This window comes from Rhododendron vialii, chromosome 3a, assembly GCF_030253575.1.
Source record: "Rhododendron vialii isolate Sample 1 chromosome 3a, ASM3025357v1".
NCBI classification, from domain to species: Eukaryota; Viridiplantae; Streptophyta; class Magnoliopsida; order Ericales; family Ericaceae; genus Rhododendron; species Rhododendron vialii.
The window spans coordinates 12,914,898-12,942,468 of record NC_080559.1 but is presented as its reverse complement, the minus strand read 5'-3'; the positions used below and the strand labels follow the sequence as shown (position 1 = coordinate 12,942,468).

Below are 27,571 nucleotides of genomic sequence, written 5' to 3'. Positions count from 1 at the left end.
ACACCTGAACTTACAAATTTTCCAAAATGAGGCACCTGCCGTTTGCCTCCATCCATTCCGTCAATAAAATTGCAGATGTGGCACACATCACCTGTTAACTGGCCCCACTTTATATGTTAGGAAGTAAAAGACATGCACGCAATCAAAACCCCACCCTTTCACTGCGCTAGATCCATCGTCACTTCCACTTCTTGAACACTCCTAATTTCCTCTGCTTTTCCCTTCAACTGAATCCACAATTTCTCCCAAATTCGGTTCGATTTCTTCAACAATCCTTGATTCTGAAACTAAATCTCTGAAATCAGAAAAGACCCGACCCATTTGTTGAAACCAGAGCAAAACGATTTGAGTTTGATTTGTTTAAGGAAATGGGGGCAAAATAGATTTTAGGGCAAAATAAACTGGTTTTGATTGTGCGCACAATTAAAAGATGAAGAAAAGTGAAGTAGGGTAGTGTTGGATTGGGTTGTGATTGTGTGCATTTCATTTGCTTCCTAACATGTGAATCGGGCCCACTTAACAGGTGAAGTGTGCCACATCAAGAATTTGTGGATGGAATGGATGGAGGCTAACAGCAAGTGCCTCATTCTGGGAATTTTGTAAGTTCGGGTGTTTAATTAAAATAAAGTGAAGTCTAAGTGTTTCTATGACATTTGCAGTGAAAGTTCAGGTGCCATTTTGAAATTTTCTCCTTAAAGAATGAGTAATTTCAAACTATTACAAAACTAAACTAGTGTCACGAATTGAAATGAATACAAGTTCAAATTTCACCATTTCTTTGGCCAGTTAAATTTCCCTGTATTGTAAACCCATCGAACCGCCTATTTTCATACTTTGTTCGGACGTATCACATAAGAGTTTACACTACCAAAATATCTAGCAGCAATCCAAGGACATTCTTTTCTCCAAGACACCAGATTTCCATTGGTAAGTATCGTCAATAAGCAAAAACCGTTACACTACATAACCAGCTGAGACGGAAAATTTAATGAGATCAAAACTCCCATTTTCATGACTACATGAAAACTAGCCAATTACAACTACACTCTTGCTTACATCCCAACCGATTTGGCATAAGTTACCGGAATTCACTAACATCTAATCAGAATCTGGATCCCCATCCACAATGTCAGGAATTGATTCTGACTCACTATCCAAGTCAATAGCAGAATCCTTGTTTTTCCCCAAACTTGATGTTCCAACATTAGTGCTCACACCCTCCATATCAAACGAATCCGTTATAGCTGCCAAGACATTATTGCCAGTATCCACTTTACCCTCAACAGGATCCAGCTCACTGCTGTCTGAAACAACCCCACCACTTATTTGAGCCGCCAAAGAACCACCGCCAACAATAGGCACTGTCCCATCTAGCTTAATTGGCTCTTGCAAATGTTGCACTTCAACCATATTTTCGTCTCCTTTCGCTTCAATTATCCTAGCATCATGAACTGACACTAGTTCCTGTCGATTTTCTTCAGAAACTCCAAACATTTCTGAATGTTGTTCGGCATAATCTCTATCCTTTTCTGTTTCGGTCTCTGGAATCTCAATTTCATCATCATTTGCAAGCCAACTTTCATATAGGTCATCATCAACAGAGTTGGAATCGTTAGGTCCCTTCCCCATTATGCCGCTTGAAAATGGGGTATTTTGTTTATTACCATATGAGTATACATCTGGGAACCTGCTGTTAACCCCATTGAAGGAGGTATTGCTGGGAGAGGAGAAATCGATCAGTGAAAGGGCCCTAGGATGTATGAGCACTTCCAATGCCAAAAGAGCATGCGCACAAAATTCTGCAGTCTTCGTTCCAGTTTCTTGCCTTCCTGCAGATATCATTTTCATAATAGGATGGGTTAGGGCAACATCAGGAAAAGATATGTTTAAAAGATGTTCAAAATGGCACCAGAGCAGCATTTTTTTGCTAATTGCAAATATCGTATCGTAATCAAGCTCTATAGTACAGCCATTCCACAAACTATTAAATGTAACTGTGTCCAAGCACAACCACTAAACTTGAGCTCTTAGACCTAATTTTGAGACAAGACAATTCCATGAGACAATGCATATGACAAAATACGCATTGTCTTCCCTTTGAGCAGATCAGTAATGAGAGAGAGAGAGAGAGAGAGAGAGAGAGAGAGAGAGAGAGAGAGAGAGAGAGAGAGAGTGAGTGTGTGTTTTTCGGTATCAGACCAATACCTGCGAAGCGATTCTCATATGGTAGAAACAACATGCCTGCTTTCCACAGAGAGAGAGAGAGAGGATGCTAAAGGATTTGATTTTGGACCAATAACAGTTGTTCTTGCATTCCTTCTTCCAGTGTCCTAAGCACATTGATGTACCTTTCCTCTGTTCGTTGGTACATGGGTGTAGCTTTCCCACATTCTTTTCGGCATCGCAAAATACCTGAACCATAGTTTCTCACCTTACCCTGTTTACTTCCATTATCTTCTACAGTGTGAGCATCTCGCAGTTGAAAACTGGAAACCCAACCCATTGCAGCTTTAGTCTTTGGTGCATGTGGCAAGACTAGGCGGGAAATTACACTCAACTTTCTCTAATATGATTTTCTATTGATTACCACTATATTTTTCTAGGCAATCCACTACTTCTCTATATCAGTTGTCTGGAAAAAATTTATCCAGCCAGTTTAAATCCGTGTTGATCTCATAGCTGTGTACCATATCTTATTGTTCTTGCACCCAAATTTCCTCTAGGTAGTGTTTAGACAAGGGCAATGGTTGGGACCAAAAGTCTTTAAGACATACCCATATCAGATGTTCGCTGGTCTGTATACCTGTGTCTCAAACGTTTTTGTTAGGGCTGCCCGCAGATAGGTTCCGCATGGATTGTTCGGTTCCCTATCCAATCCGCTCGCGGCAGATTGCCATTTTCTCCATCCGCCAACCGTCCGTGAGTGTGTTTGGATGGATCGGTTCGGTTGTGGATTGTTCGGTTGTGTTTGGGTGGATTGAGCGGATTATATACTAGTAAACTATGGTTGGGCGGTTCGGTTCGGTTTGGAACCGATCCGCTCGTCGTGGATTGTCGTTTTGTTATCCGCAAACCGTCCATGAGTGTGTTCGGTTTGAGCGGATTGAACCATCCGCTAGGCAGCCTTTTTGCATACCCTTACTTCATTAAAAAATTCTCCTAAAATAAAATCCTTGTTGACAAGTGAATGAGCATTTATTCCTATGGTAGATGTAAGTACAAGTTGAACAAAAGATGAGTAATATAAGTGCACCAATGCATTCTCAGAACATCTGAAGAGATGAGAATGCAACTAAGGTGTTGTATGATAAAACTGAAACTGAAAGTTAAAAAATTAAGTGCTGAAAAGTGAATGCTGAATTTCTAAAGTTGAAAAGCTGTTTGATAAAAATTTCAAGAGCTGAATTAAAATAATTATCTTGATATAAAGATAAATGAATTTAACTTAAAATTATTTGAGATTGTTATCTTTTAGTTTTACTAATGGATGTCATGTGTTTGTAGTCGTGGTGAGTGGTGGTGGTGGCCATGGCAGCAATTGGTAGTGTGGCAGTGATGGTTGTAGTGATTAGCAAAGGTGGTGTGATGGTGGTGGTTGAAATAGAGGTGGAGTGGTGGAAAGATGGCGAGGGTCATGGCGGAGATGGCTGTGGTGCAATGATGACACTGGCAAGTGGTGGTGTAGCCGTGGCAGTGAAGAAGAAGTGTGTGATGAATGTAGCAATGAAACATGATGGAGAAATAGTGATGGTTGAAACTGCGGTGGTGGTGTTGGAGAGATGATGGTGGTAGTGATAGTGATCGTGGCGGCACTGGTAGTGGTGATGGTGCTCGAGTGGTGGTGGTAACTATAGCAATTGTGGAGTGGTGATGGTTGTGGTGATGGAGGAGTGGTGGTGGTGGTTGTGGTGACGGTGATGGCATGGTAGTAGTGGCGGCAGTTGCAGTGGTGGTAGGGGTGGTGGTGCGGTGGCGAAGTGGTGATGGTGGTGCCGCGGAGGTGGAGCGGTGATGACGGTGGCGACGATGGAGTAATGGTGATGGCGGTGGCATTGGTGGCGATCCACTTCCAACAGATATAGGAAGAGAAAGTAGTACATATATATTATATGCAGAGAGATATATATTGTTACGTGGGGGGTGACTTTGTCAGTGGTGGGCCAAGTTTGCGTTTTTTCCACCGAGCCCACCGTCATACAAGCTAATTACAGACGAAGCCACTGGGCTGTTGCTGCTGGACGCCTTCTCTAGCTAGTGTTAGACAAGGGCAATGGTTGGACCAAAAGTCTAACACATACCCATACACATGTTCGCTGGTTTCAATACTGGTATCTCAGACTTATTTGTGTATCCTTATTTCATTAAAAAAAAAAAAAAGTTCTAAAATGAAATCCTTGTGTAGACAAGTGAGTGAGCATATATTACCCCAGTGGATGTAAGTACAAGTTGAACATAAGTAAAGATGAGTTATATAACTGCACCAAATAAATCTCAAAACATCTGAAGAGATGAGAATGCGACTAATGCTCATTCCAAAAATGATGTGCATCTTTAGAATGGACAATTACATTGACATCACATGACCATGAATACAAAATTAATCAAGAATTTTCAAAATTTGAAACAACAAAAATTACCTCTACGGAAAAGGTCAAGACCCCGAGCTAGATTTGGGGACCGAAAGCGAGTAGGAGAAAGAAGAGATGCCAAAAGTGCACGTAAGGCTGCAAGCTGAAAATCTGCCCAAGCCGGGACAGATTCACTCGAAAGAAAACTATGATTTTCCTCCTTAGTCCATCCCCCTTTACAAGCATTCGTAGCTACACTAATAAGAAGACTATCTATACTTGGTCGCCAGCTCTCAGCTCCCAAAGCAGAGCCCTGTTACATATTAGAGAGTTAGTAATGATCGTAATCACTTAAAAAAATGGGGAATATAAAAATAAGTCAAACATTTCCTCTTTCATAAATCAAGGACTCCAAATCGGTGTTTTGAAAATATACAAATTTACTTGGCGGAGAAACCAATAATAAATTAACTATGGTGACTGAACAAGAAACGCGGTACCAGTGATACACCCCCCAACAACTGAAGCAAAAACTTTAACAGTGATACAGGTGAAAATGAACCTGGGCAACCTCTCCACTCATTTCCAAATGATTTTGAGTTGATCAACATTGTACAGATCTAGGGTTTCGAAGGCTTTTTGGCAAGACACTCTAGATTGATTCCTCCTCCTTTGCCATAAGTGCACTTTGTTTCATTGTGAACCCGAGGGGTGAAATCGGTTCGGTTCGGGGTGATTTTTTCCAATACCAATTCGGTTCGGGACATGACTTTCCAGAACCAATCCCGACCGATTTTATTTTGGTTCGGGGCGGGGTCAGTCCGACTGAAATGGGCCAACTTGAAGCTTGATTTTGGGCCAAACCCACCTCTAGATTTTAGGGTTAGATATAACTTAGGTTAGATCAACAGACCAGATTTTAGGAGTAAAGATCAACAAATCAGATTGGTCAAGGGTAAAAATTACAAAAAAAAAAATGGTATAAAACTTCAGTTTTTACTTTTGGTTCAGTCCCATAACGGTCCAACAATTTGGTTTGGTCCGGCCGGAATTCCAAGCAACTGAAACCGAACCGAAAATTAAATTTTTCCAGATTTCAAAACTGAACCCAATCTGAAGCGGGACAAGACCGACCGAAAACTGAAAAAAAAAGGTCAGTTTTTTTGGTTGGTTCGGGTTGGTCGGGTTTTTTTCCACTCCTAGTGAACCCTACATGTTGGATCCTTAATATACCTCCCAAGAGCGAACCAAAGGTCACACTCATGGGGGAGCATGAAACCTTGTCCCACATCACCTCCAAAGCACTGTATGAGCTTGGATAGCCTCTCCACTCATCATAGTTAGGAGTTGGATGCTTTTACAGTTCTATTGCAAGAGATGTTAACCAAATTTGGTGCATCCCCGTAATTTTCAAACTGAAGCTAAAACAGTAACTCAAGAACTGCCGCTAGTGTACTTAAGAAACAGCACAATTTGAAAGGACTGTTTCACTCTCAAACAGTAAGTAGATCTATGCTGACTTTTCACATGACATACCACAGTCAGAAGTGCCTCCAGTGTTTCAAGCGCAGCTATCTTTAATGAAATTGGAATGGGGTTTATGGGCACTCCCACTTCCAAATCAACTCTATCAGTCTGCTCATCAAGTGAAACAGTTGTACTTGAATGCTTCCTTTTCTTCTGGTCAGGTTGCAATAATATCTCAGTGGAGGCCTTTGAGTATGCACTAGAAGATGTTTGACCACCTTCATAAGCAATAGTCTCCAAATCAAGAAAAGCATTCTTGATAACTTCCTGTGTGAGATAGACTGCTATGCCTGCACAACATACAACCATGTCAATAAGTATTTTCCATAACATATCATAGAGAGAGGTAAACGTTACAATTAAACAAACATGAAAATGCCCTCCCTGTCCAGAGGAAAAAGTTGGCTCAGAGTAGTAGGAAGTAATTGGCCTCAGATAAAGAAATAGGAGAAAAGAAACCTAGTAGATCTATGCAATGTCACAAAACGCCACTTCAACTGTGAAGACAAAAATAAAAACGTCATGACTGGTTCTGCTGACATTGTTGTGCTAATTAGCATGAAAACCGATACATAATAGATCCTTTCTACAGAATCAAAAAATGGTATTAAGGTCTAGGCTTCTAGGTTTTGATTCATAAGCATATGTAGATGTCTAGATGCTTACCGACCCCCAAGGACATCAGCAAAATCCTTATTATTGAGTAGACCTTTATCCTCAAATCTGGCAATACACATCTCTTAAAATACTCTGTCAGGAGTCGCACAATTTCTGCAGCATGCGGTAATAGCTGACTAGAAAATAAAAGAAATGAAAATTCAAATTAAGATTGCATCCATAATTTTGGATGATACAGATGAACATAAAAAGAAATATGGGATCTCTTCAGCTACAAGTGCCCATGGGGAAAAATTCAGAAAATATAGAACACTTAGATGCTTCCCAATCCCCACATCCCCACCTTATGCATTGGCAAGAGCATCACCTTTAATTTAATCTCCATTGCCCGATTCAAAGCCTTCCAAAGATTACCAAAGAAATAAGGTTAAGATTAAATCTTTTGGAACAAGTATATCAAATCAACGACCTTTCTGAAGGAGTGTTATCCCAGAAGTGCTTTTGTTTCATGAACTTCTTTAGTCCAAGTGAAAGTTACCATTATCCATCAGATAAACCAAATTGATAAAGGGACAGTTACTAGATAACGAAAAAAGCTGGCAGGAAGCATCTTGTCACACAAAACTCAGACGATTATATTTTTTGATGCCTGCACTGAAAATGGATCACGAACAGGTTTTCACCAATAGACATAAATGGTGCAGGTCAATATTATGGTTCACCTGCGTGCACTCTTTATGATAGCACTGAGGAGTTCCAAGCTGTGCATGTGCAAAACTGGAAGTTCTAAGCAAATAGATTCTTGTTGCATTGCAGTCATGAAGGGAAATACGGCTTGAGACGAGGACCCATCCACCATCAGCACCCTCCCTGCAAGTACTACTAAGGAGCGAATAGGAACTCTAACCTATCAGTGAAAAATACGAATTCTAAGAACACTAGAATGGTAACATCTGTAACATTGCACTGCTAAATAAATGTACGTCCATAATTTCTGCTATGAAAGTTTATCTGCATCTTTATGTTTGTTGAGTAAACTAACCCAATTTCATAGCAGTACCTGAACAGGATAAGTACTTGTAAGCATAGTACAACTGCAACGCATCAAGATTGAGACACTGGATATCTGCAACTGCTGAGATCTCTTTATTCTTTGGTCCGAGGCTTCTCCTACAACCTGGCCTCCTAAAGGAGGTGGGGGGTCCTTTCCTGGGGGAACTAATATCCTCATAGCTTCATTACCTTTTGAATCTGCAATGAGTGAAACAAATCATTCAGTCCTTCATATACCAGTAAAAATACATGTGTCAGCAAAAACTCTTACAAATTACCTTCTTCTACCCCTTGGAAAGCATCGTTTAGGTGAACATTAATTCTTAATAAAATCTTCTGCATCATCAATGACCAGCTTTCCTCATCTCCTTTAGATTTTGGAAGCAGCGCCAAGCAATGACCGAGCTCCTGAACATAGCAACCAAATAAGTTCCCTCGCCAATGACTGCAATATCAGGCATTCAAAACTGCGCCTACCTTCATCAATTTCACACTGCATTTCCCTGACATGATTTTTGAAACAACAGCAGCTTCAGCCTGCCAAAAGTTTTGTACACTCAGCTCATCTTGAATAAGTTAGCAATCAAATGCAATGAGTTAAAGAGACAATCGATGAATAATTACAGTACAACCAAATCACCAAAAGATCTGACCCGCTTAAGTGGAGAACAGACACTGGAAATACTACATTAGGTATCACTTTTCAGAGCATAAATACAATGGTCAGGCCATGGGAACTGCTCTGCCACTTCCGGTTCTCAATTCTCTACCTTTTGCCTTCCAGATGAAGTATTACCATTTCCAGGATTGTCTTATAATTTCCATTCAGCAAATACATGTTTTATTGCCAATCTAGATGGCCATAGTAAAAGAACAAGACAACCACCATAGGTAGCCAATGTATGAATGGTATCATTATAATATAAAGAAACCATGTTAAATCTCAGAATAAAATTGGAATTCTAAAAATGACACCAGAAAACATACAGTGTCGTAACATCGCTGAATGGAAGAAGGAAAGGAAGTTGTAAAGGTGCATAGTAAACAAACAGCTACTTCCTGCACAAGTGATCACAACAAAAAGATGTCATGATGTTTAAGTTGTGAATCTGAACCACATTAGAACACCCAAACTTCCAGAAAATACTAGTGAAATGACCATCCAACAAGGGTAAACAAGATAGACCACTATCCACGAGTACCACAAGCCTCTTACCTCGACCAAGCTCAAGAGTCACTTGCTAGGTATTATATGTGTCTTTGTCTGTTCGTGTGAGTGCATATGCGTAGGTGAGAGAGGGGAAGAAAATACTTCACATCTTCCACCATTCACTTGTGCATTAAAAGAGGGATATTCCACATGAAAATTACATGAGCGATGTTCTTGTACAGTTCCAAACAAACATTGCTAGTAGCTTACTTCCTGCCTCCTTTACAAATTGGAATAGTCCCCTATTGATATCTGTTGCAATTTGAAAGGCTTCCACTAAGACGATACACTACTTTCCACTAACATATTTAGTATGGCATTTCTCGCCAATAGAACCACTTTTTAGAACAAGAAGTTGACCATGATTCTGGCATTCCGTACTGAACATGTCATATTTACAAGAACAAGGAACGTGCAATATATGTTTAGATAAAACCTACAACAGCATCAACTCACATACTCTACATTTCACTGATGTCTAACTAGCTTTCTCAGTAAAAGACATCAGTGATAAAGGTGAATTACTATTTTTTGTCATTTTCAACCAGTATATACTTAACGTCAAAAGCAAGAGACAAGTCTTCAAGAAATTCATACTTACCCATACAGCTTCTGAGCTATCTTCATTCAACAACTTCAGTACAGGTTGAGTAAGTTTTACAGCCTGGGAGGTTGCATCTTTCTTTATTCTTGGAAATCTACCCATCCTAATTTAAGAAAACAAAAAAATATATCTAAAATTATTGCAATAAAGAATCTAAGGTTTCAAGACATACGAACATATATGAAGAGCTATCTTCATTCAACAACTTCAGTACAGGTTGAGTAAGTTTTACAGCCTGGGAGGTTGCATCTTTCTTTATTCTTGGAAATCTACCCATCCTAATTTAAGAAAACAAAAAAATATATCTAAAATTATTGCAATAAAGAATCTAAGGTTTCAAGACATACGAACATATATGAAGAACTAAATTGTTGTTTAGAAGTTTAACCGCATCGACAGTTGACACTTGACAGCATAAGGTTGAAGTAACCAATTACAAATCAAAATACGTCCAGAATATGTTCATCCCATTGAACAAATGCATGGTGTGACTCCAGGTATTTCCTCTGCTCTGCACCTCCCTTAAGAATAAATCGTAGTTTCTAAACATATTTTAAACATCCTGCTCCACCAAAATTTATATATTTCCCCCCATGATTTGTAGTTTATTACACGTCAAGAGTTTCCATGCATGTGTAGCATTCCTCGTCAAACATTTACAAATTCGTAAAAAGGGAAACCTTCCAATAGTAATTATACATTAGTTTCTACGCCAGAACAAATAAACCAAACCTTGTGAACAGATCTGACAACGAGGCACAAGCAGCCACCTTTACAAAATGAGAATCTGCCGGAGGCTGCTTAAAAAGGAAAAAACACACCATTTTAGATTCAGAAACATACTAACAGTAACTAACATATTATGGAAGAGGGTGCTCCTACAACCTAGACGACTGCATTAAGAGTATATGTGGGTGGAACACAACCTAGACGACTGCATAAGAGGGATCATATATGTGGGTGTGGGAACCCCTGTCGATGCAGTCCATTTGCTATGGAAATAGCATCCTCCTATTTTCACCAATGAATTACAGCACCAAGCAATTTCTAGAAGAAACCTCATCAACTTGAGCTTAGAAACTGGACTTCCCAATGCATGCAACAACAACTTCAATGTCGGAGTACTATAGTAAATTGCTTTAAGTTAAGTGGAATTAGATAGCAAGTTCCAGCACGACTTCTTACAAACATCACCTGGGTAAGTGTTTTGCTGGCGAGGAAAACTAACAGGGACTAATGTCGTCACAAACACTTAAATGTGTTCCAAAGCAGATACATTTTCTATAATAATTATGCGACTACATTAATAAGTCAATGTAACAAATTTATCATCCACTTATAATACCAGATGGCATCCACGTATCTATGAGATCTTGCTAATTTTGGGACATCATTCTGACGAGTTCAGAAGCTAACTCTCAATTTTGAAATTGAAAAGGACTTAATGCCTACTTTCAGTCACTGGTAATCTAAACTGTACATATTGTATCACTACCCAAGTTAACAAAGGAAACAAACCTTAAACTAGATTGCTAAACATAGGTTCCCCTGATTGATTATACAAACAGAACTTTCAAAGTATTTCTTGTGAAAGACCCTGTTTGGAACTTAAAGAAATGACACAAGGGTGAAATGTAGGCAGAACCATCCAGAGTCTAACTCTTGTGTAACAAATCAATATGCAAAACAAACGTATTAAATTATAAATAAATAAAAAAACATAGCTGTCTGGACTCTGGCCCGTCTCGACTCTGGAAACAGATTCTGAAAACTTTCTTCTTTATGATAACATTAAACAGTCATTATCATTAAACTCCCAACCGAAAGCAATTATCAAGAATGACTGAATGTTCTTGCCATGAACTGGCAATTAGAAAGTTAACTGACAATCATATGCCAGAGAACTACCTCGGATCATTTATAAATACGATAACATGGATAGACCGTGTAGAATAAGACTAGTCTTTCTTTGGAAGTAATGAAATTAGGTCAGATACCTGAATATACGATTGGAGCTTCTGGAGCCACAACGAGTATGATGCCAAAAAACGTTCAGAACTGCATTCTTGAGAAGTAACCCCTAGCAAACATATTCCAGCCCAGCATTTATCTGGCTAAACATACCCACAAACTCAAAAAATGCCCAGTCAACTCACTATTAACAAAACCTACTACTTCTATAAAGACCAATAAATTTACTCAAGCAATTGTGGGCCCAAAGATGAACACAAAAGTTAAATTTCAGCACAACAGAGATGTCACGTCTATCATCTACACATGGTATCGCTAAACAATATGATGTACCTAAATAATCCAAGCCATCTCACTATATTCCGCGTCTGCATGGTAGGATTCACTTTGCATACTTGACAATTTGATGTTGGAAGGTGCTACTTTGTGTGCATGATGATTTGGTATATCTGGTGCATTAAAGTTTTTTCATTGCGCACATTAATACACAAATGTGACCATAGTCATAGACACATACATGCAAATTCAAACAAGTCTAGTAACACAACAACATGCGCAACCTTTTCACACAACATGCCTATATGGTAGTGTTTCATTGGCAACTCGATGAATTGCTAGTTTTCAATTACCAATGAGAGACATTGCCACATGAGCATGGTGTGCAAAATGTGGGCATGTTCTTGTATTCTTAGATCTCCACTTAAGGCCACATTCAGTTGCAAGGAAAGGAAAGTACGGGAATTTCTTGGATTTTTTAATGTTCCGTTGGTAAGAAATTTGTGGGATCCGCACCTCTGACTTTCCCACTAGCATTAGTTTCTCCCCAAATCTCATCACGCAAAAAACACAAGAATTTGCAAGAATCTTGCTTTTATACTAGTTTCTTATAACCAATTCCAGCTCTTTACAATATGAAGAAATAAATACGGGTCGAACACATGTAGAAAGTACTTATCCTTTTCGTTTACTTCACTTTCTAAAACTTTCTCGACAATAAATTTCCTTCATCAGCAAGTGAACGGCAAATCCGTAAGGATAGACCGATTTTTGTCACGATGCTATTACATTCATTTAATGGCATGAAAAATTCAAAGACATCCAAATTAACGTAAATGCATCTGAATCTACAATAATCAAAATCGGGACTAGAATGAGTAGGAGAAATTCACCATATTGCTAGAGGCGAGCGACAGGACGCGGTCGACCCAAGCATCCACGGCAGCCTTCCAGGTTTCCACCGCCTTTGGATCAGTGGATTCAACTCCGGCGAGAGATTCCGATAAGAGTCGATGTGTCTTAACCGTCGACACGACGTGTGACAGCTGCAGAGGACCCTTGAACGGATGCTTTTCGTCCGGCAAGTGGTCTCTGATCAGCGAGCGGAGCAAACGGGGCTTCAGGGCAATGTCGTGCATGTTGCGGACGTGGTCGAAAGCCGCCATTGGAATGAGCTCGAGCTTCAGAGAGAGACTAGGGCTTGGGGTTTAGGCTAAGCCCTTGCTTTGGGGGATTGATATTGGTGATCAGTCCTGAGATAAGAGTAAATGCTACTCGGGTCCCTAATTGTTTGAAAATTACCTGAAGACCCCGTGATTACTAATGCATTCCAGATGTGTACCCATTTTTTGGGTTTTACCCTTCTGCATACCCAAATAAGGGAAAACTCAAACCCTTGCCTATTTCTTGCCCGGCTATTTTGAGAGATAGCTTTGCCAGACATTTGTCGGAGCTTCACCGGCTCTTTTGATTTGATGTCAAAGCTTCACCAGGGAATCGGAGCTTTGCCGAAGTTGATTCTCTCCTCTCTCTTGTTTTTTCATATATGCCACTGGATATTTAAAAATAATAAAATTAGGTGAAAATTGGATTTTCCATTGGAGATGCTCATACCCAAATCAAGTTTTTTTATTTTTATTTTTATAAGTATGCCCAAATCAAGTTTTTTTGACAAATTTTGACTCAAAGTCAGTAAAAAGAAAAGGGTTAGCTAACGATGCTCTACGGTGACAGCTCATAAGACCGTCGAAAAGCAGGATATTATTGACATTGTTGATGGTGTTTGGAAAACAAAAGGAGGTGTCACTGCCTCATCCTTAGAGCATCTTTATCATATACTTCAAAAATTAGCATTAAAACTGTATTTTGCTATCATTCTTCCAAATTTAAGGGCGCTGCTATTCGCAGCCCTTTATTTTCTCCCATAGCCCATTACATTTCGGTAAATGGTTGTTGAAAATCATAAATAACATTTCGGTAAATTGCTGTTGAAAACAAGATTATATTTCGGTAACTACATGTCGAAAATATGTTCAACTTTCGAAAAACAACTGCCGAACATACATTTTCGGTAAATATTTGTTGAAAAAAATATCATATTTCGGTAATTGGATGCTGAAAATATATCTCAATTTTGATAACGAACTGTCGAGTATAATTGGAAATTTTTAACGGGTTATGGAAGAAAATAGAGGGCTGCGAATAGCAGCGCCCAAATTTAAAGGGTGAGTTTTCTGTAGTGCACTCTAACAAATCCTTCAAGTTATAAATTATAAGGTCCTATTATTTTTAGTTGTATTGATGTAAATATATAATGGTACATATTCGAGGTTACGAAATAAAAGAACAATTAGAAATGAAAATAATAAACCAAAACTGTAACTCGTTCAAAAATATAATCTGTAAATCAAATCGAGTCGCATGTTATACATGGTGTCCTTAAAACGGATTCGCCGCCTCCCAGGTGATGGTTGAAGTTACAAACCGGCATATCTTTCCAATGAATATATACAATGGTTCCACATCGTCTAGCGCGCGACATACAAAGAGACTGCCCGATGAACGAAACCATTTTTGTACTCTCTCAATTGAACATGAAAGAATTAATTGGAACAAATTCTGGGAAACAAATTTTTATGAATTCAAATAGAGCATATAAACGCATGGAGAAGACCTTCCCATTGCTTTGCAATCAATTTCGACATAAAGGTGACTCTTCACCTCCCACGCATAGCCCATTTTGACAGTCAATTTTCTCATTCATCTCTCAATAGTTCTTGGTCATTTTTTTTTTCATATACTAAGGCGTGGCTTCCCAATATAATTTTGGCTCCAATTTCGCCAAAACCCTATTGAAGAAAAGCCATTTTCCAACACTAGTTATTTTGCATAATAAAAAGAATGGGTTGCAAATAGAATGGTTCTTATTATTGAATGATTCTACTACACGTTGGGGATGGGCAAGGTTCCAGACCAGTTGGTCTCCAACCAATTCGGTCCAATTTGGACCATTTGTGGACTCTTCTCAGGGTCACAACAATAAGCGGAACCATTCACTTTAGAGAACTTGTCGAGAACATTGACAACGCCAAAAATCACGTTAATCAGATATCGTTTGACATGATTTCGAAATGCATTAAGTTTGGAAAAAGAAGAACCGTGCAACACTGGATTGCAACCCATTTGACACAATTATCTGAAGATAAATGCATTTTGAAATTATATCAAACGATATTCGATCAACGTAATTTTTGGCATTGTCAATGTTCTCTACAAGTCTTAAAAGTAAACGGTTCCGATTATTATTGAAGGCCCTTGGTCCAAACTGGACCGAACTAGTTGGAGACCAAATTGGTCTGGACCCTGCCCCGTTGGTGATGATGGCGTATAGCACAATTACATCTACAATTGAGGACCTTGCTGGGGCTTTAGATCTTTATACTTTCCAAACGAGGTTCGATATCTAGACCAACTGCTTGAGAAAAAGTAGAGGATAAAAAGAATCATCTTAAGATGTAATAATAACAACTTATCTGTCTTTGGTATCTTATCATAAACTTCCATCCACTGTTTATAGTTGCTTTCTTGTAGGTAAGGATTAGTAACTTGCTAGCTAACCCAAGTGGGTTTTCTCAGGTGTCCGGACAAGTTTACGCGCACCTCGACTAATTTTAGGAGATCGATCTCAATGTCCACTAGCAAGGGCCATCCTCAATTAAAACCAAATTAAAACTTTATTTAGACTATCAGGTTTCGTATATGAGACTTAAGGAGGAAGCAAACCCCAAAGTCTCAAGTCTTAACCATCAAAGCAATCCCTTGAGATTGCTAACCCAAGTGATTGAATGAGTAAAGAGCATCTCGAATCTTGGCCCATGTTTTTTCTCAAATTTGAGTAAAATTATGTGCAAAAACTCTATTTGGATATGACCATCTCTAATGACAAAACCCAATCTTTACCCAAAAAAAAAAAGCTTTCAATGGCAACATGGTAAATAAGAGGGATAAGATTGATCTTTGAGAAAAAGGGTAAATAAAATGGGGCAAGGTTTGGATTTTCCCAAAATGGGTAAGAAACGGGCAAAACTCATTTTGGGTAGAGAAATGGTTATGTCATTGGAGATTGATTTTTGCTCCTTTTACTCAAAAAAAGAGGTTAAGTGAAGAAATGGATCAAGACTAGAGAAGTTGCAAGGTAAATGTGTTCAATTCTCCTCCCCTTGTCTTTGAATTTTATAATTCAAAGATGGGATCTTGCATGTACTCCTACAAAAGTTCATTGCATAAAAAAAATCTCCCTCATAGAAAGATTACAACCATATTTTAGGTTAACATATTAACCTTACAAAATTCTAAGGGGTTGATTAAGTGAGAGCATTATACTTTGAAAGTGACTTACTTTTTAAGCTCGCACTTTGACTTTAATAGCTAGCAGAAGATCTTTAGGACCACTGGAGATTTGCATGCCTAATCGTTCACTGCATACTTATAAATTGGCTCGGACAACCGTTATACTTGAAACATATTAACCTTAGTGACTGATATTTGTTTGATTAGTTTCTTTTGTTTGGAGACTACTATCAATTGATGTGGGTCCTTAGTCCAAGCATGCTTCCTTTTACCTTTTTTACTTTGACAAATTTCCACTCATGCTTGGCCTACACGTCCGGCAGTCACGGGGACCCAAATTTAGCCCCCACTCTCTACCTTCCAATTTGGCCAACAAAAAAGGAAGAGAAAATTTAGCCCCCACTCTCTACCTTCCAATTTGGCCAACAAAAAAAGAAGAGAAATTAGGAGACATACTAATTACTAGAAGCAATTGCAATGAGTAAAAAGAGCATTGCAGGTCCATCACTCCATGTCACTACACCAGTGCAACTCATTGGTAGTTCGCATCTCTACAGACATGTCTATTTTCCCGAGCCTGCCTCAGTGATAAACATCTAGAAATTACCCCCCAAAAAATGCAAACAAATTTGCACAAAATAATGAATCTATGGCGTAGATTTGCTATAGTCCCTCTCTCCCTCATTAACAGGGTAACTACCTGGCCTAAGACTTGAGGCAACAACTTTAAGGAGGAATGAGAACTAGGATTAATCGTTGGTCCATCCCTTTATATTCGAACTTGAGACCTCTGCAAACAGAGTTGTAGATTATGGTACCTAACTGTCAACTTGGACGATTCATTGATTTTTTCTGTGCACTTTCTCTTTACACTTTTATGTATTTTTATCTTTTATTTTTCATTTAGTACTATTGTTCCAGCTAATCAAAATAGAAGTCCAAATTTACCTTATAAAGTGGGTAAAGAAAATCAAACTTCACCGTTGTGTGGACTTATAAGTAATCAGCCTTCAACATACACAAGGGTTCTCTTCTCTAAGACATTTCATATCTTTGGCTTCCATGGCTAAGCCCAGAAACAACTCTCTCTCCTACCTCTTCTCCTCCATCATCCTCTTCTTGAGCTTCTTTCTTGGCAAATCCATCCATTTTAACCTAGACAACGCCTTGTCATGGCTTAATGACCAGGACGACGATGAAGTTACCATGGTCCAAAGCCGTCATTCATCGCTTAAAAGTTGTGATTTCTCGTATGGAAAATGGGTTTATGATCAAACTTACCCACTCTACGATTCGAACTGTCCCTATCTCAGCACTGCTGTGACTTGTAAAAAGAATGGACGGCCGGATTCCGACTATGAGAAATGGAAGTGGAAGCCGCACAGGTGTTCAATTCCAAGGTACTCCATAAAACCTTTCCTAGTTCTGAATTTTTCTTTTGTACAACTCAGATATCTGTGTCAGCTTACACTCTAGCTCAACTAATCGGTGGGAGCCAATCCCACTGTCCCGTAATGGCCATAACACCTAACATGTTTCGAACTTGAGACTGAGGAGGAACAAAACCCCCAAGTCCCGGCATTGACCACCATGCCAAGGCTTATTACCTATTTGCTGCTCTTTTATCTAGTACATAGTAGCTAGTACTAGAGATCAGAACAGGGGTTTACAACAAACTAGTTTACTTCAATACTTGGATGCCAGATGGCCTAGTCCAATATGCTTCTATATATTCTCCATAATTTGTTTTTTGTTTTTTGTTTTTTTTGGTGATTAATTCAGGTTTGATGCATTGGAATTTCTGGGGAAAATGAGAAGGAAAAGAATAATCCTGGTGGGTGATTCCATAATGAGGAATCAGTGGGAGTCTCTCGTATGCCTGGTGCAATCAGTGGTTCCAACTGGCCGAAAGACGGTCACTTATGCTGGCCCTACCATGGCCTTCCATGCCTTGGTAAGAGTTTCGTTCACTTTGCCTAGATTATTTCCTCCATATATTACTCCTTATCGAACTATACGCTTTCCCGACTAACTTCGTCTGCTTGATTTTCTTGTTCCACAGGATTTTGAGACATCAATTGAGTTTTGCTGGGCACCATTCCTAGTGGAATTGAAGCAAGCAAGCGGAAACAAGAGAGTTTTGCATCTGGATATGATTGAGGAGAATGCCAAGTATTGGAGAGGAGCTGATGTTCTTGTGTTTGATTCAGCTCATTGGTGGACTCACTCTGAAAAATGGAGCTCGTGAGACAAATTTGCAAACTAAAATTTTGAGTAGTCGGTTAAATTCTTCAAATCATGTAGTTTTGGTTACATTTCCGATTATTACGACAGTGTCGTTGATTTTTCAGGTGGGACTATCTCATGGAGGGAAACAGTGCCTACAGAAGTTTGAACCCCATGGTTGCTTATGAGAAAGGACTTACAACATGGGCCAAATGGGTAGATTTGAATCTAGACCCTCGCACAACTCGGATCGTTTTTCGAAGCATGTCACCGAGCCATAACAGGTATGTGACCAATAAATTAAATCACAGACACAGAAACCAACCATAGATCATACGTAATACTCACAAAACTAGACTTGGCCCTACGGCACACAACTGTAGTTGCAACTCGCATACCAAAAAATGTGGTTGGCCTACGGCTCGAGTCAGATGATGATTTAGGTATTTGCGACCTCAACACCTATACATCACCGAGTATTTCAAAAACCATTAGACCATGACCGATACTGATACGTGTTTGTGTCCTTGTATCGTAATTTGAAACTCAGTGACACTGTGTGTGCAGGGAGAACGGTTGGAAGTGCTACAACCAGAGGGAACCGCTCGGGTTCGCCAGCCACCCTCATGTTCCTCAACAAACGCTGGTGCTGAAAGGGGTGTTAAGAAAGATGAGGTTTCCGGTATATTTGCAAGACATTACAACCATGTCTTCTCTTAGGAAAGATGGGCATCCCTCTGTTTATGCCAGGGCTGTGGATTCAAAAGAGAAGCAAACCATTCAAAACTCGTCCTCTGACTGCAGCCATTGGTGCCTTCCTGGGGTACCTGATGCTTGGAATGAAATTCTTAGTGCTATGCTTTGAGCTTGTACTGTTAAGTCCTGGGACTTGTACGTATAATTATGGTTAGAATAACTGTTTTGTGCAACATTAGTGGTTGCTTCTCTTTCATAATAGAGCGTTTGATTGTTTAATTAGGTCTGGTATGTTGTGCTTTTGGTCTTCAAAAGTAATTTTGTGTGACTGTTGGGTATTTGACTTCTATTGTATGACACTACACTGACCAAGTTTGGTTTGTCACTTTGCACACTCGACGGGGTGATGTATATATCGCATAATCAGGACTTTGAATGGCACGCAATTCATATGGAAAGAGTTAAATTGACGGAAATGGAAGAGGGGAAAAAGAAGAAAAAAAGAACGGGAGGGGATATGAAACGGAGGCACTGGTGCAGATCAAAAATAAGAAACAGAGGCACTGGTGCAAGGACAATTTTGGCATAGAAACGTTACATAAGTTCAAAAATTGAGACACTCACTAGTGTTCTTCTTCTTCATGTATGTTTGTTAACTTTAAAACCTATGCTATGAACGGAAGGTGAAAAGAAACCTATGTTTATAACACAGTATATAAATAACAAAGAAATGTTACAGACACAATAGCGAAGTTACATTTTTTAGATTGTTCCAACAACAAATTAACTAGTGCAAATAGAAGTTACATTTTTTAGATTGTTCCAACAACAAATTAACTAGTGCAAATAGAACCACAATCTTCGCACATTGAAGGTCAGAATTAACTTCAAATCAAGCCTAAAGTTCTGCAATTGTTTGCGGTAATCGTGTTTTCTTATTCAAAAGATCCCCAAAGTAGCTAAAGTTGGACAATGTGTGTGTGTGTGTGTGTGTGTGAGAGAGAGAGAGAGAGAGAGAGAGAGAGAGAGAGAGAGAGAGAGAGAGAGAGGAGAAACTAAGGCGTTTCTCTCATTGCTGGCTAAATTAGGGACAAAATAATTTCTTAATTCGTCATTCCTTGGCAATCATCCAAATTAATCATTTCGCAAACCGAGTAAATGCTCACTTCTGAGGTAAATATTCCTGTTTCTATCCACAAAAGATGATGCACACAAACAAAATAAAAACAAAACAGGGAAAACTATGGTTAGTTTTATCTTCCAAGGTCAAACATCTTTGAAATAATGGTACCTAATTACAGTGTCAAAGACATGTTCCCCGGAGAAGGAAAAAGAAGCAGCATAGAGCAAAATCAGGAGAAGTGGAAACCCCATGCTTAAGTACCATTGAAAAGATTAACAAATATTTCTCCACAGAATTAAATCCACCTCAAGTCACATACTAACAGCTACCACATTTTCTGAAAGCACATGCACTTCTTTGTGTTTTCTTACTCCAAAAGATGGATTAGTTGAGGTGCTTTAAAAAGGTTTTGCTTTTGACTTATATGTTCTTCTCTTTTTCCTTTAGACAATCCTTTTGACTGCTTCCTAGTGCAAACTTTGGAATTACCTGTAACAACCAGATGAATCTCTCAGGTGCTATAACTCCTCCGGGGCTCGTCTATACGGAGTATTTGCTCTAACTTCAAGTAGGGCGACTGCTAGTGGACGGTGGATTTATGGTCCCCGGGTTTGTCAAGGTGTGCAAAAGCTAGCATGGACACCAAGTTATAAAAAGAAAATACAGATGCCCCGACAATCTTTTAATCGGGTTTCAAGAATTTGAACTACTCTAATCACGGTTCTCAATAATTTTCTCTATCTATCTTTTTTTTATTAGCAAAAATAAATTTCATTAACTCATAACACGAAGATCGTCTTTTTTTCATTAACTAATTAACTCATAGGAGCTTAGATATACCGGCCTGACCACCAAGATCCTCTTTTCCTAACCACACGGAGGAAAACTGATTTAGGCCCAACAGGCTAAGCTCAAACTAGGAGGAAAAACCCTAAAAAACCCAAATGGTTGGTAAGGAACCAAACCAAACCAAAACACCCCTAACAAAGGCGTTGTCTTTCAAAGGCAAAGAGGTAGCTCGGTTGGGCACCACTTTACTAGCTCAAGGCCAGGGTTTCAAATCCATGGTTTGAAATTCCACACTCCTCCTCTCTCACCCCTGGGCTATAGAGTAGATGTAAGATTTGCCAATGTCCAAAAGAAATATATTGTCGATGCTTCAGGTATGTAGTAGGCCTTGCAACCTTGGTTTTATTGTTCGAAATTATGGAATGATTGTGTTGATAATCAACCAAGAGTATCTTACAGTCTAAGAAGACTCTGTAGAATGGACACAGAGTCGGCCCTAACTTTTCGGGGGCTTAAAGCAAAGATTAAAAATGGGATATCTTTTGTTGGACTATAATAAAGGATAAAAAAAAAAGTAGGAAGAACCCTTACAATTCAAAAATGAATTTTTGAAGGCCTAGAACGACCGCAACACACGTTTTAGCTCAGAATCGACTCTGACCGAACTGGACATGTCCAACACTTAAATTTAAGTGTCTTACCTTGTGTCATTTGAACTCTCAGGGACACTCTAAAAGATGCCGGGACACTCTTAAAGACCCTTGAGGGAGTAGCCTTTTCGTGTGATATATAGATGATGATGGCTTGAATATAAAGACACGTGTGAGTGATGATAATAACATATTTTGTTGAAACACTTTAATGAATTACTATGTGGTAACAAAAGTCAAAACACGCAATATGGTATTTTGACTGTAATTTAGAGGTTTATTTTCTATTTCGTAGTTCTATAATAAATTACGAACATATTTTCCTAATCGTATCCCCCACGCATTGTGTCCTCTAATTTTTGGAGATTTATGTGTTGAAGTGTCTGTGTCGCGTCCTCCTTATGTCGTATGTTGTGTCGATGCTACATAGCCTTCAAAATACATGCGTTCCCAACAAAGCGTCATATCATCGATTTTGCGAATTGCGGTCATCCCTAAACCCACATCCTCCTTATGCCATGTGTGTTGGTGCTACATAGCCCTCAAAATACACATGTTTCCAACAAAGTGTCATACCATCGATTTTGTGAATTGCGGCCATCCCTAAACCCATGTCCTCCTTATGTCGTGTGTTGTCGGTGCTACATAGCCCTCAAAATACACGTGTTCCCAACAAAGTGTCATACCATCGATTTTGTGAATTGCGGCCATCCCTAAACCCACAATGCGCTCTCTCTCCATCCAATAGAAAATGAATTGGAGCTGCTGGTGTATGTTCTTTTTCTCTCTTTTTTTGGAATTACCATGCCTGGTTAGATTCAATCGTAGTGAGTTTTATTTGATTGAATGAGCAATCATTTTACGATAGGGTTAAATTTTGTGAAATTATGCATTAAATGAGTTGATTTAGTGGGATGGGTTGCGGCTACTAGCATTGGGTGTTTTAGGCAGCGAGCTGGGTGGATAAGCAAGCATTGATACGGTGCCTTGATCATTTCGGGTAGGCATGTCAATGGGTCGGATCCGATAAGACTCGAATCCAATAGTGGTAATCCGGATCCGATCCGAAAACTTTTTTTACTTCAAAAATTTTAGCAAAAAAATATTTTAAAAAAATTTTTCAAAAAAAAATATTTTCCAAAAAATTTTTTTTTTTTTAAATTAAAATTAAAAGTAAAAATAAAAATACAACTTCTTAAACATTTTTTTTTCAAAATTAAAAATTTACTGTTTTTTAAAAAAAAAATTAAAAAATTAAAGTTTGGATTCGGATTGATAACGGATTTAATCCGATCCGAATCCGATCCGATCCGTATTTGAATTACCGGATTCGGATTATCGGATTTCGGATTGACATTATCGGATTCGGATCCGGATCGAATTTTTCGGATCAGATCTGGTCCATTGACGGGCCTAATTCCGGGACAGACCATGGAATGGATGCAGGTGGTATTTTATTTCCTATTTCATGGTGATTGTTGGTGGTGGCGGGGTTTTCGATTATAATAAGTTATAAAAAGTAAGGGGGTAGTATTTTGGAATTTTCTCATCTGTTTTACTTTGAACTTCAATTTAGGGGGTCAGCACGGTCCGAATTAGTTCAATTTTATAGTAAATCAAGAATCAAATTAATACTTACGAATTATAAATTTGGAGAATTAAACCAACCCACAAAAAGTATAGAATCAAATCAATCCAAATCATTAAAATATGGTTCGGTTTCGGGTTTTAATTCACGGTTTGCCCTTTAGGTTTACCATTAAGTCTATGCACTAGGAAACAAACCCATGCCCCAACCCATGATAGCTGACGTAGACTGGGCCCCACATCAGCTTTAAGTAAAATAAATAAATTAAAGTACTGAAAATTTTGAATCGGCACCCTAGCAAATAGATAAACCAGAACACACACACAGAGAGAGAGAGAGAGAGAGAGAGAGAGAGAGAGAGAGAGAGAGAGAGAGAGAGAGGAGGAGGAGGAGGAGGAGGAGGAGGACCAAACCACAACCACCACCACCGGCGACCTTCCCTCCACCGACCGCCACCACCACCAGTGGCGATTTTCGCCTTCACGACTTCCGACGCGATCACGCCTTGCCAAGGTCTCTCTCTCTCTCTCTCTCTCTCTCTCTCTCTCTCTCTCTCTCTCTCTCTCTCTCTCTCTCTGTTGATTTCTATAGTGGTTTCCTGGGATTGCGCCCAAGTCGAGCCTAGTTTCAATTGAAAGTTGAGGTTTTGGTTTCTTTGCTTTTACTTATTTCGTTTCTACTTGGAATTGAAAGATGAGATTTTTGATATGTTCAACTTTTTGTGTTGAATCTGTTGACTATATGGTAAATATGATACTTTTGTAAGTAATTAATATTAGTTCTCTCCTAGATGAATTGGGGATTTTGATGAATGCTTATTGTTTTAACAGATGTGGCCAAAGTGTTGGTTGAATGCTTACATAGCTTATCTACTGCGACACAGAAAAGGGTTGGAGCATGGGTTCGTTTCTTGGGCGGTAGACTTATTGTTTATCATGTAAGCTATATATAGAATATGAATATGTTTTAAGGAATTATACGAATAGGAATTGGTATTGGTATTGGTATTGGTTTTCATGTATAGAAATTTAGGGGAAAATGATGGCTCAGGACGTGTTTTGATAATTAATACCCGCCAAGGACATACTGTGAATATTTGTTAATGCTGAAAATATCCTTGGTAGGTATTAATTATCAAAACACGTCATTGACCGTCATTTTCCCAAAATTTAGAGAAATTTAAGAATTGTGCTGTGAAAGTTGACTGATCTGGTGATCCCATGTGCTTTTTGTGTATAATAAATTAATAATCATAGGGAAATTAGGAATGGGGTTGTGATATACAGAAGTTTAGTCTAAATTATATTGACAAGGGAGGAAAACTAAATATTGCAGTAGATTTAAAATTAATAGGATCAATAAATTAGGAAAGTAGTTGATTTCCAAAATAAATACTTAAAAAATAAGAACATGTTTTCTTAAAAAATAATGGGTTTACGAAAATAATTTTTAATTTTTTTTGCAAGGTTTGATAGATCTTATCGAGATTTATTAAACAAGATCTATATTGCATATTTTTTTATTTTAATAAGCCTATTATTTTTAAGCTTGAAAATTATAAACAAGTACTTATTTTTTAAGGGGATAAACCGGAACTCTACCTAAGGCTTCTGTATTTATTTGGTGAATTATAATTAAATTATATATAAATATATAACTATATATATATATATATATATATATATGTTTTATATGGTTCGGATCGATTTGGAACCATAACCGTGAACGTGAATCTACAAACTCAATCATATAATGCAGGTTCTAATTTTTCCAAACTATGACTAAAATATACTACTAAAATACTTAACCAAACCTAGTTTAGACTGAATTCGTGGTTTGAGAGGTTTTTTTCTCACCCCTAACTTCAATAAAAAGGTCCATACGCGCGCGGGAGCCTTGCATTGATAGAGTTACGTGTCAATTTTGAAGAAAGGAAGACAGAGAGACAGAGCACAACCGGGGGAATAAAGGAACAGCAGCAATGGCTTTTCCATGGCAAGATCTACCAGGCGAAATTGAACTCGACATCTTCTTCAGACTCCCACCCAAATCCCTCCTTCACTCCAAGTGTGTCTCCAAGAACTGGTCTCAAACCCTAGTTTCATTCACAAACATCTTCTCCATCGCAATCACACCTCCTCCGACGAGACTCTCCTCGTCCACAACTGCGCCCGTGATTCCTCCGGGCCCCGCCACAGCCTCTCGCTGTTCACTTGACAAACCCAAAAAACCCTCACCTTCAATCTAAACCACCCATTCCCCCAAAGAAACAATCAGTGTGACACCGACCTCGTCGTCGGTTCAATCAACGGCTTGGCTTGTCTCACCTCTAAGACCGAACGGATTGGTTTCAATCCCGTGGAACCCCGCCACTAAAGACTGCGTCCACATCCCAACTCCCAACCTCAAGCTCCTCCCAAACCAAGGTGGTCATTCCTTAATTGGGTTCTGCTTCGATTCCCTTAGAGATGACTATAAGATTGTGAGGGTTGTTCGGTTCGATGAAGATATGGAAATTGGATCTCACCCTAGCGTGGAGCTGTACTCCGTTAGTACTGATTGTTGGAGAGAGATTGAGGCGGAGGTTCCGGTCGAACTTTTATCCACCAAGTGTGACACAATTGTGAATGGAGAACCGTATTGGTTGGCCTATCCCTACGGGCATCCGGTTGGTGGTGTGGTTTGGTTTGATGTGGGTAAGGAGGTGTTCCGATCGCGGCTGGGGCTGGGTTTGCCAGACAGGCTCATTGTTGGTCTGATGAATTTTGAGAAATCTGTGCCAATGCTTGGGAGCACATTTTGGTCATCTCAAGGAGAATTGGAAGGGAAGATTAGCTTATTGGTGATTGAAGATGATTCTTCATCATGGAGTAAGGGGGTGTTTTGGGAGCCAACTTTTTGATTTTTGATTTTCAACTTTTTGCCTTTTTGACTTTTGGGATTATGATCAGAATATATTTTATATTTGGTAGAGTGTTTGGATGATATGTGCAGAATGCATTTTGCAGTAGGAGTAGTGTTTGGAAGATATGGAATGAAAATAAATTATGAATTGATTTTTTACTATATTGCCCCCGATTATTAATAATAGTGTATAATGTATATAAATAATATTTTAATCAATTTTTTTAAATTTACTTCTGAAATTGGATGTACATAACCTGAAAGTGTCCCCCTTTTTTTAATTATATATTTTTTATTTCAATTATTGTTTGCTGTTATGTAAAGAATTGGTGGGAGGTGAAGGAAAATCAGTTGAGAGATAACGTTCCAAAACGGACCCGGGGCTTTGCTGCCTCCATGGCATAACAACCCCTGCCATGACTAAAACTAAAACGGCAACGTTTTGCTTTTAAAAAAAATCCTTACCATCAATTTGCAATCCTATATAGCAGAAATATGATTATGAGAGCCTTAGAGACAAAATTTGATTATGTCTCTTTAGAATAATATGATCAGAATAATAAGATCTTCACACCCATTCAAACGGATTAAAAATTGGAGTATTTAATTTTTTAACCATATTTTTTAATATATAAACGGTCTAAAAAAATTAATTACTCAAATTTTCATTCCGTTTGAATCAGTGCAAAGATCTTATTATTTTTATCATATTATTCTAAAGGGTCATAATTAATTTTTATTTATAAGACTCTCATAATCACATTTTTCTCTACAGAGTCCTAAATAAAGAACACATACTTAATATGAGAGCCATAGAGATAAAAATGAATTATGACGCTTTAGAATAATACGATCAGAATAAACAAGATATTTTCACCGATTCAAACGGAGTGAAAATTTGAGCATTTAATTTTTTGAGACCGTTTATATATTAAAAAATATAGTTAAAAAATTAAGTACTCCAATTTTTAATCCGTTTGAACGGGTGTGAAGATCTTATTATTCTGATCATATTATTCTAAAGAGACATAATCAAATTTTGTCTCTATGGCTCTCATAATCACGTTTCTGCTCCATAGGATTGCAAATTGATGGTAAGGTTTTATTTTTTAACCAAAACGTTGCCCTTTTTAGTCCCCGGGTCCTTGAAAACCGAAGGCGAAGTGGAGATTATCCAAAAGGCAGAGGGTATGGTTGTCTTTTTGGCATGGTTGGATTCCAAAATGGGAATTGGAAAAGCTCCTATTATCAGATTCTATCTTTTATTTTAGAAACAAGAAATCGGAAAATCTATTTTACCCAAAACCCATTTTCTCCTTTCCTGCCAAACACCCAAAACCCAAAAATGAGAATTTAAAAATGTAAAAAGTGGCCATCCAAACACCCCCTAAAAAATTCAGGGCGGGACCCTCAACGTC

General features: G+C 38.6%; 3 protein-coding genes across 3 annotated transcripts in view; 1 reads left to right on the top strand and 2 right to left on the bottom strand.

Annotated features, from left to right (window-relative positions):
* LOC131318446 (diphosphomevalonate decarboxylase 1-like) overlaps positions 1-18,921 on the bottom strand; it is a 40,225-nt gene extending 21,304 nt beyond the window's left edge. Inside the window, exon 1 of the mRNA XM_058348227.1 lies at positions 18,917-18,921. The gene's annotated coding sequence lies outside the window, so the exon portion shown is untranslated. The remainder of the gene's footprint in view (positions 1-18,916) is intronic.
* On the bottom strand, positions 900-13,056 carry LOC131321118 (uncharacterized). The gene is made up of 14 exons (XM_058352129.1): positions 12,721-13,056; positions 11,578-11,694; positions 10,313-10,380; positions 9,757-9,858; positions 9,578-9,683; positions 8,754-8,825; positions 8,244-8,303; positions 8,045-8,174; positions 7,774-7,964; positions 7,436-7,620; positions 6,762-6,889; positions 6,105-6,385; positions 4,638-4,881; positions 900-1,829 (listed from the first exon to the last, which is right to left on the bottom strand). Exons 1-14 carry the CDS (start codon positions 12,991-12,993, stop codon positions 1,099-1,101), a joined length of 2,688 nt encoding a protein of 895 aa, XP_058208112.1. The 5' UTR covers positions 12,994-13,056; the 3' UTR covers positions 900-1,098.
* LOC131318447 (protein trichome birefringence-like 36) lies at positions 16,941-19,484 on the top strand. Its single transcript, XM_058348228.1, has 5 exons — positions 16,941-17,577; positions 17,960-18,131; positions 18,240-18,421; positions 18,529-18,687; positions 18,971-19,484. Exons 1-5 carry the CDS (start codon positions 17,240-17,242, stop codon positions 19,266-19,268), a joined length of 1,149 nt encoding a protein of 382 aa, XP_058204211.1. The 5' UTR covers positions 16,941-17,239; the 3' UTR covers positions 19,269-19,484.
* The last annotated feature ends 8,087 nt before the right edge of the window (positions 19,485-27,571 follow it).

Bases quoted from the DNA above. Each gene is read 5' to 3' on its own strand.
- LOC131321118 (XM_058352129.1), bottom strand. From the start codon at position 12,993: ATGGCGGCTTTCGACCACGTCCGCAACATGCACGACATTGCCCTGAAG. The intron at 8,304-8,753 runs GTATGTTTTCTG...AACTTTTGGCAG, and splicing joins TTCAGCGATGTTACGACACT to GCTGAAGCTGCTGTTGTTTC. The intron at 7,621-7,773 runs GTACTGCTATGA...TTTCACTGATAG, and splicing joins CAAGTACTTATCCTGTTCAG to GTTAGAGTTCCTATTCGCTC.
- LOC131318447 (XM_058348228.1), top strand. From the start codon at position 17,240: ATGGCTAAGCCCAGAAACAACTCTCTCTCCTACCTCTTCTCCTCCATC. The intron at 18,132-18,239 runs GTAAGAGTTTCG...CTTGTTCCACAG, and splicing joins CCATGGCCTTCCATGCCTTG to GATTTTGAGACATCAATTGA. The intron at 18,422-18,528 runs GTGAGACAAATT...TTGATTTTTCAG, and splicing joins CACTCTGAAAAATGGAGCTC to GTGGGACTATCTCATGGAGG.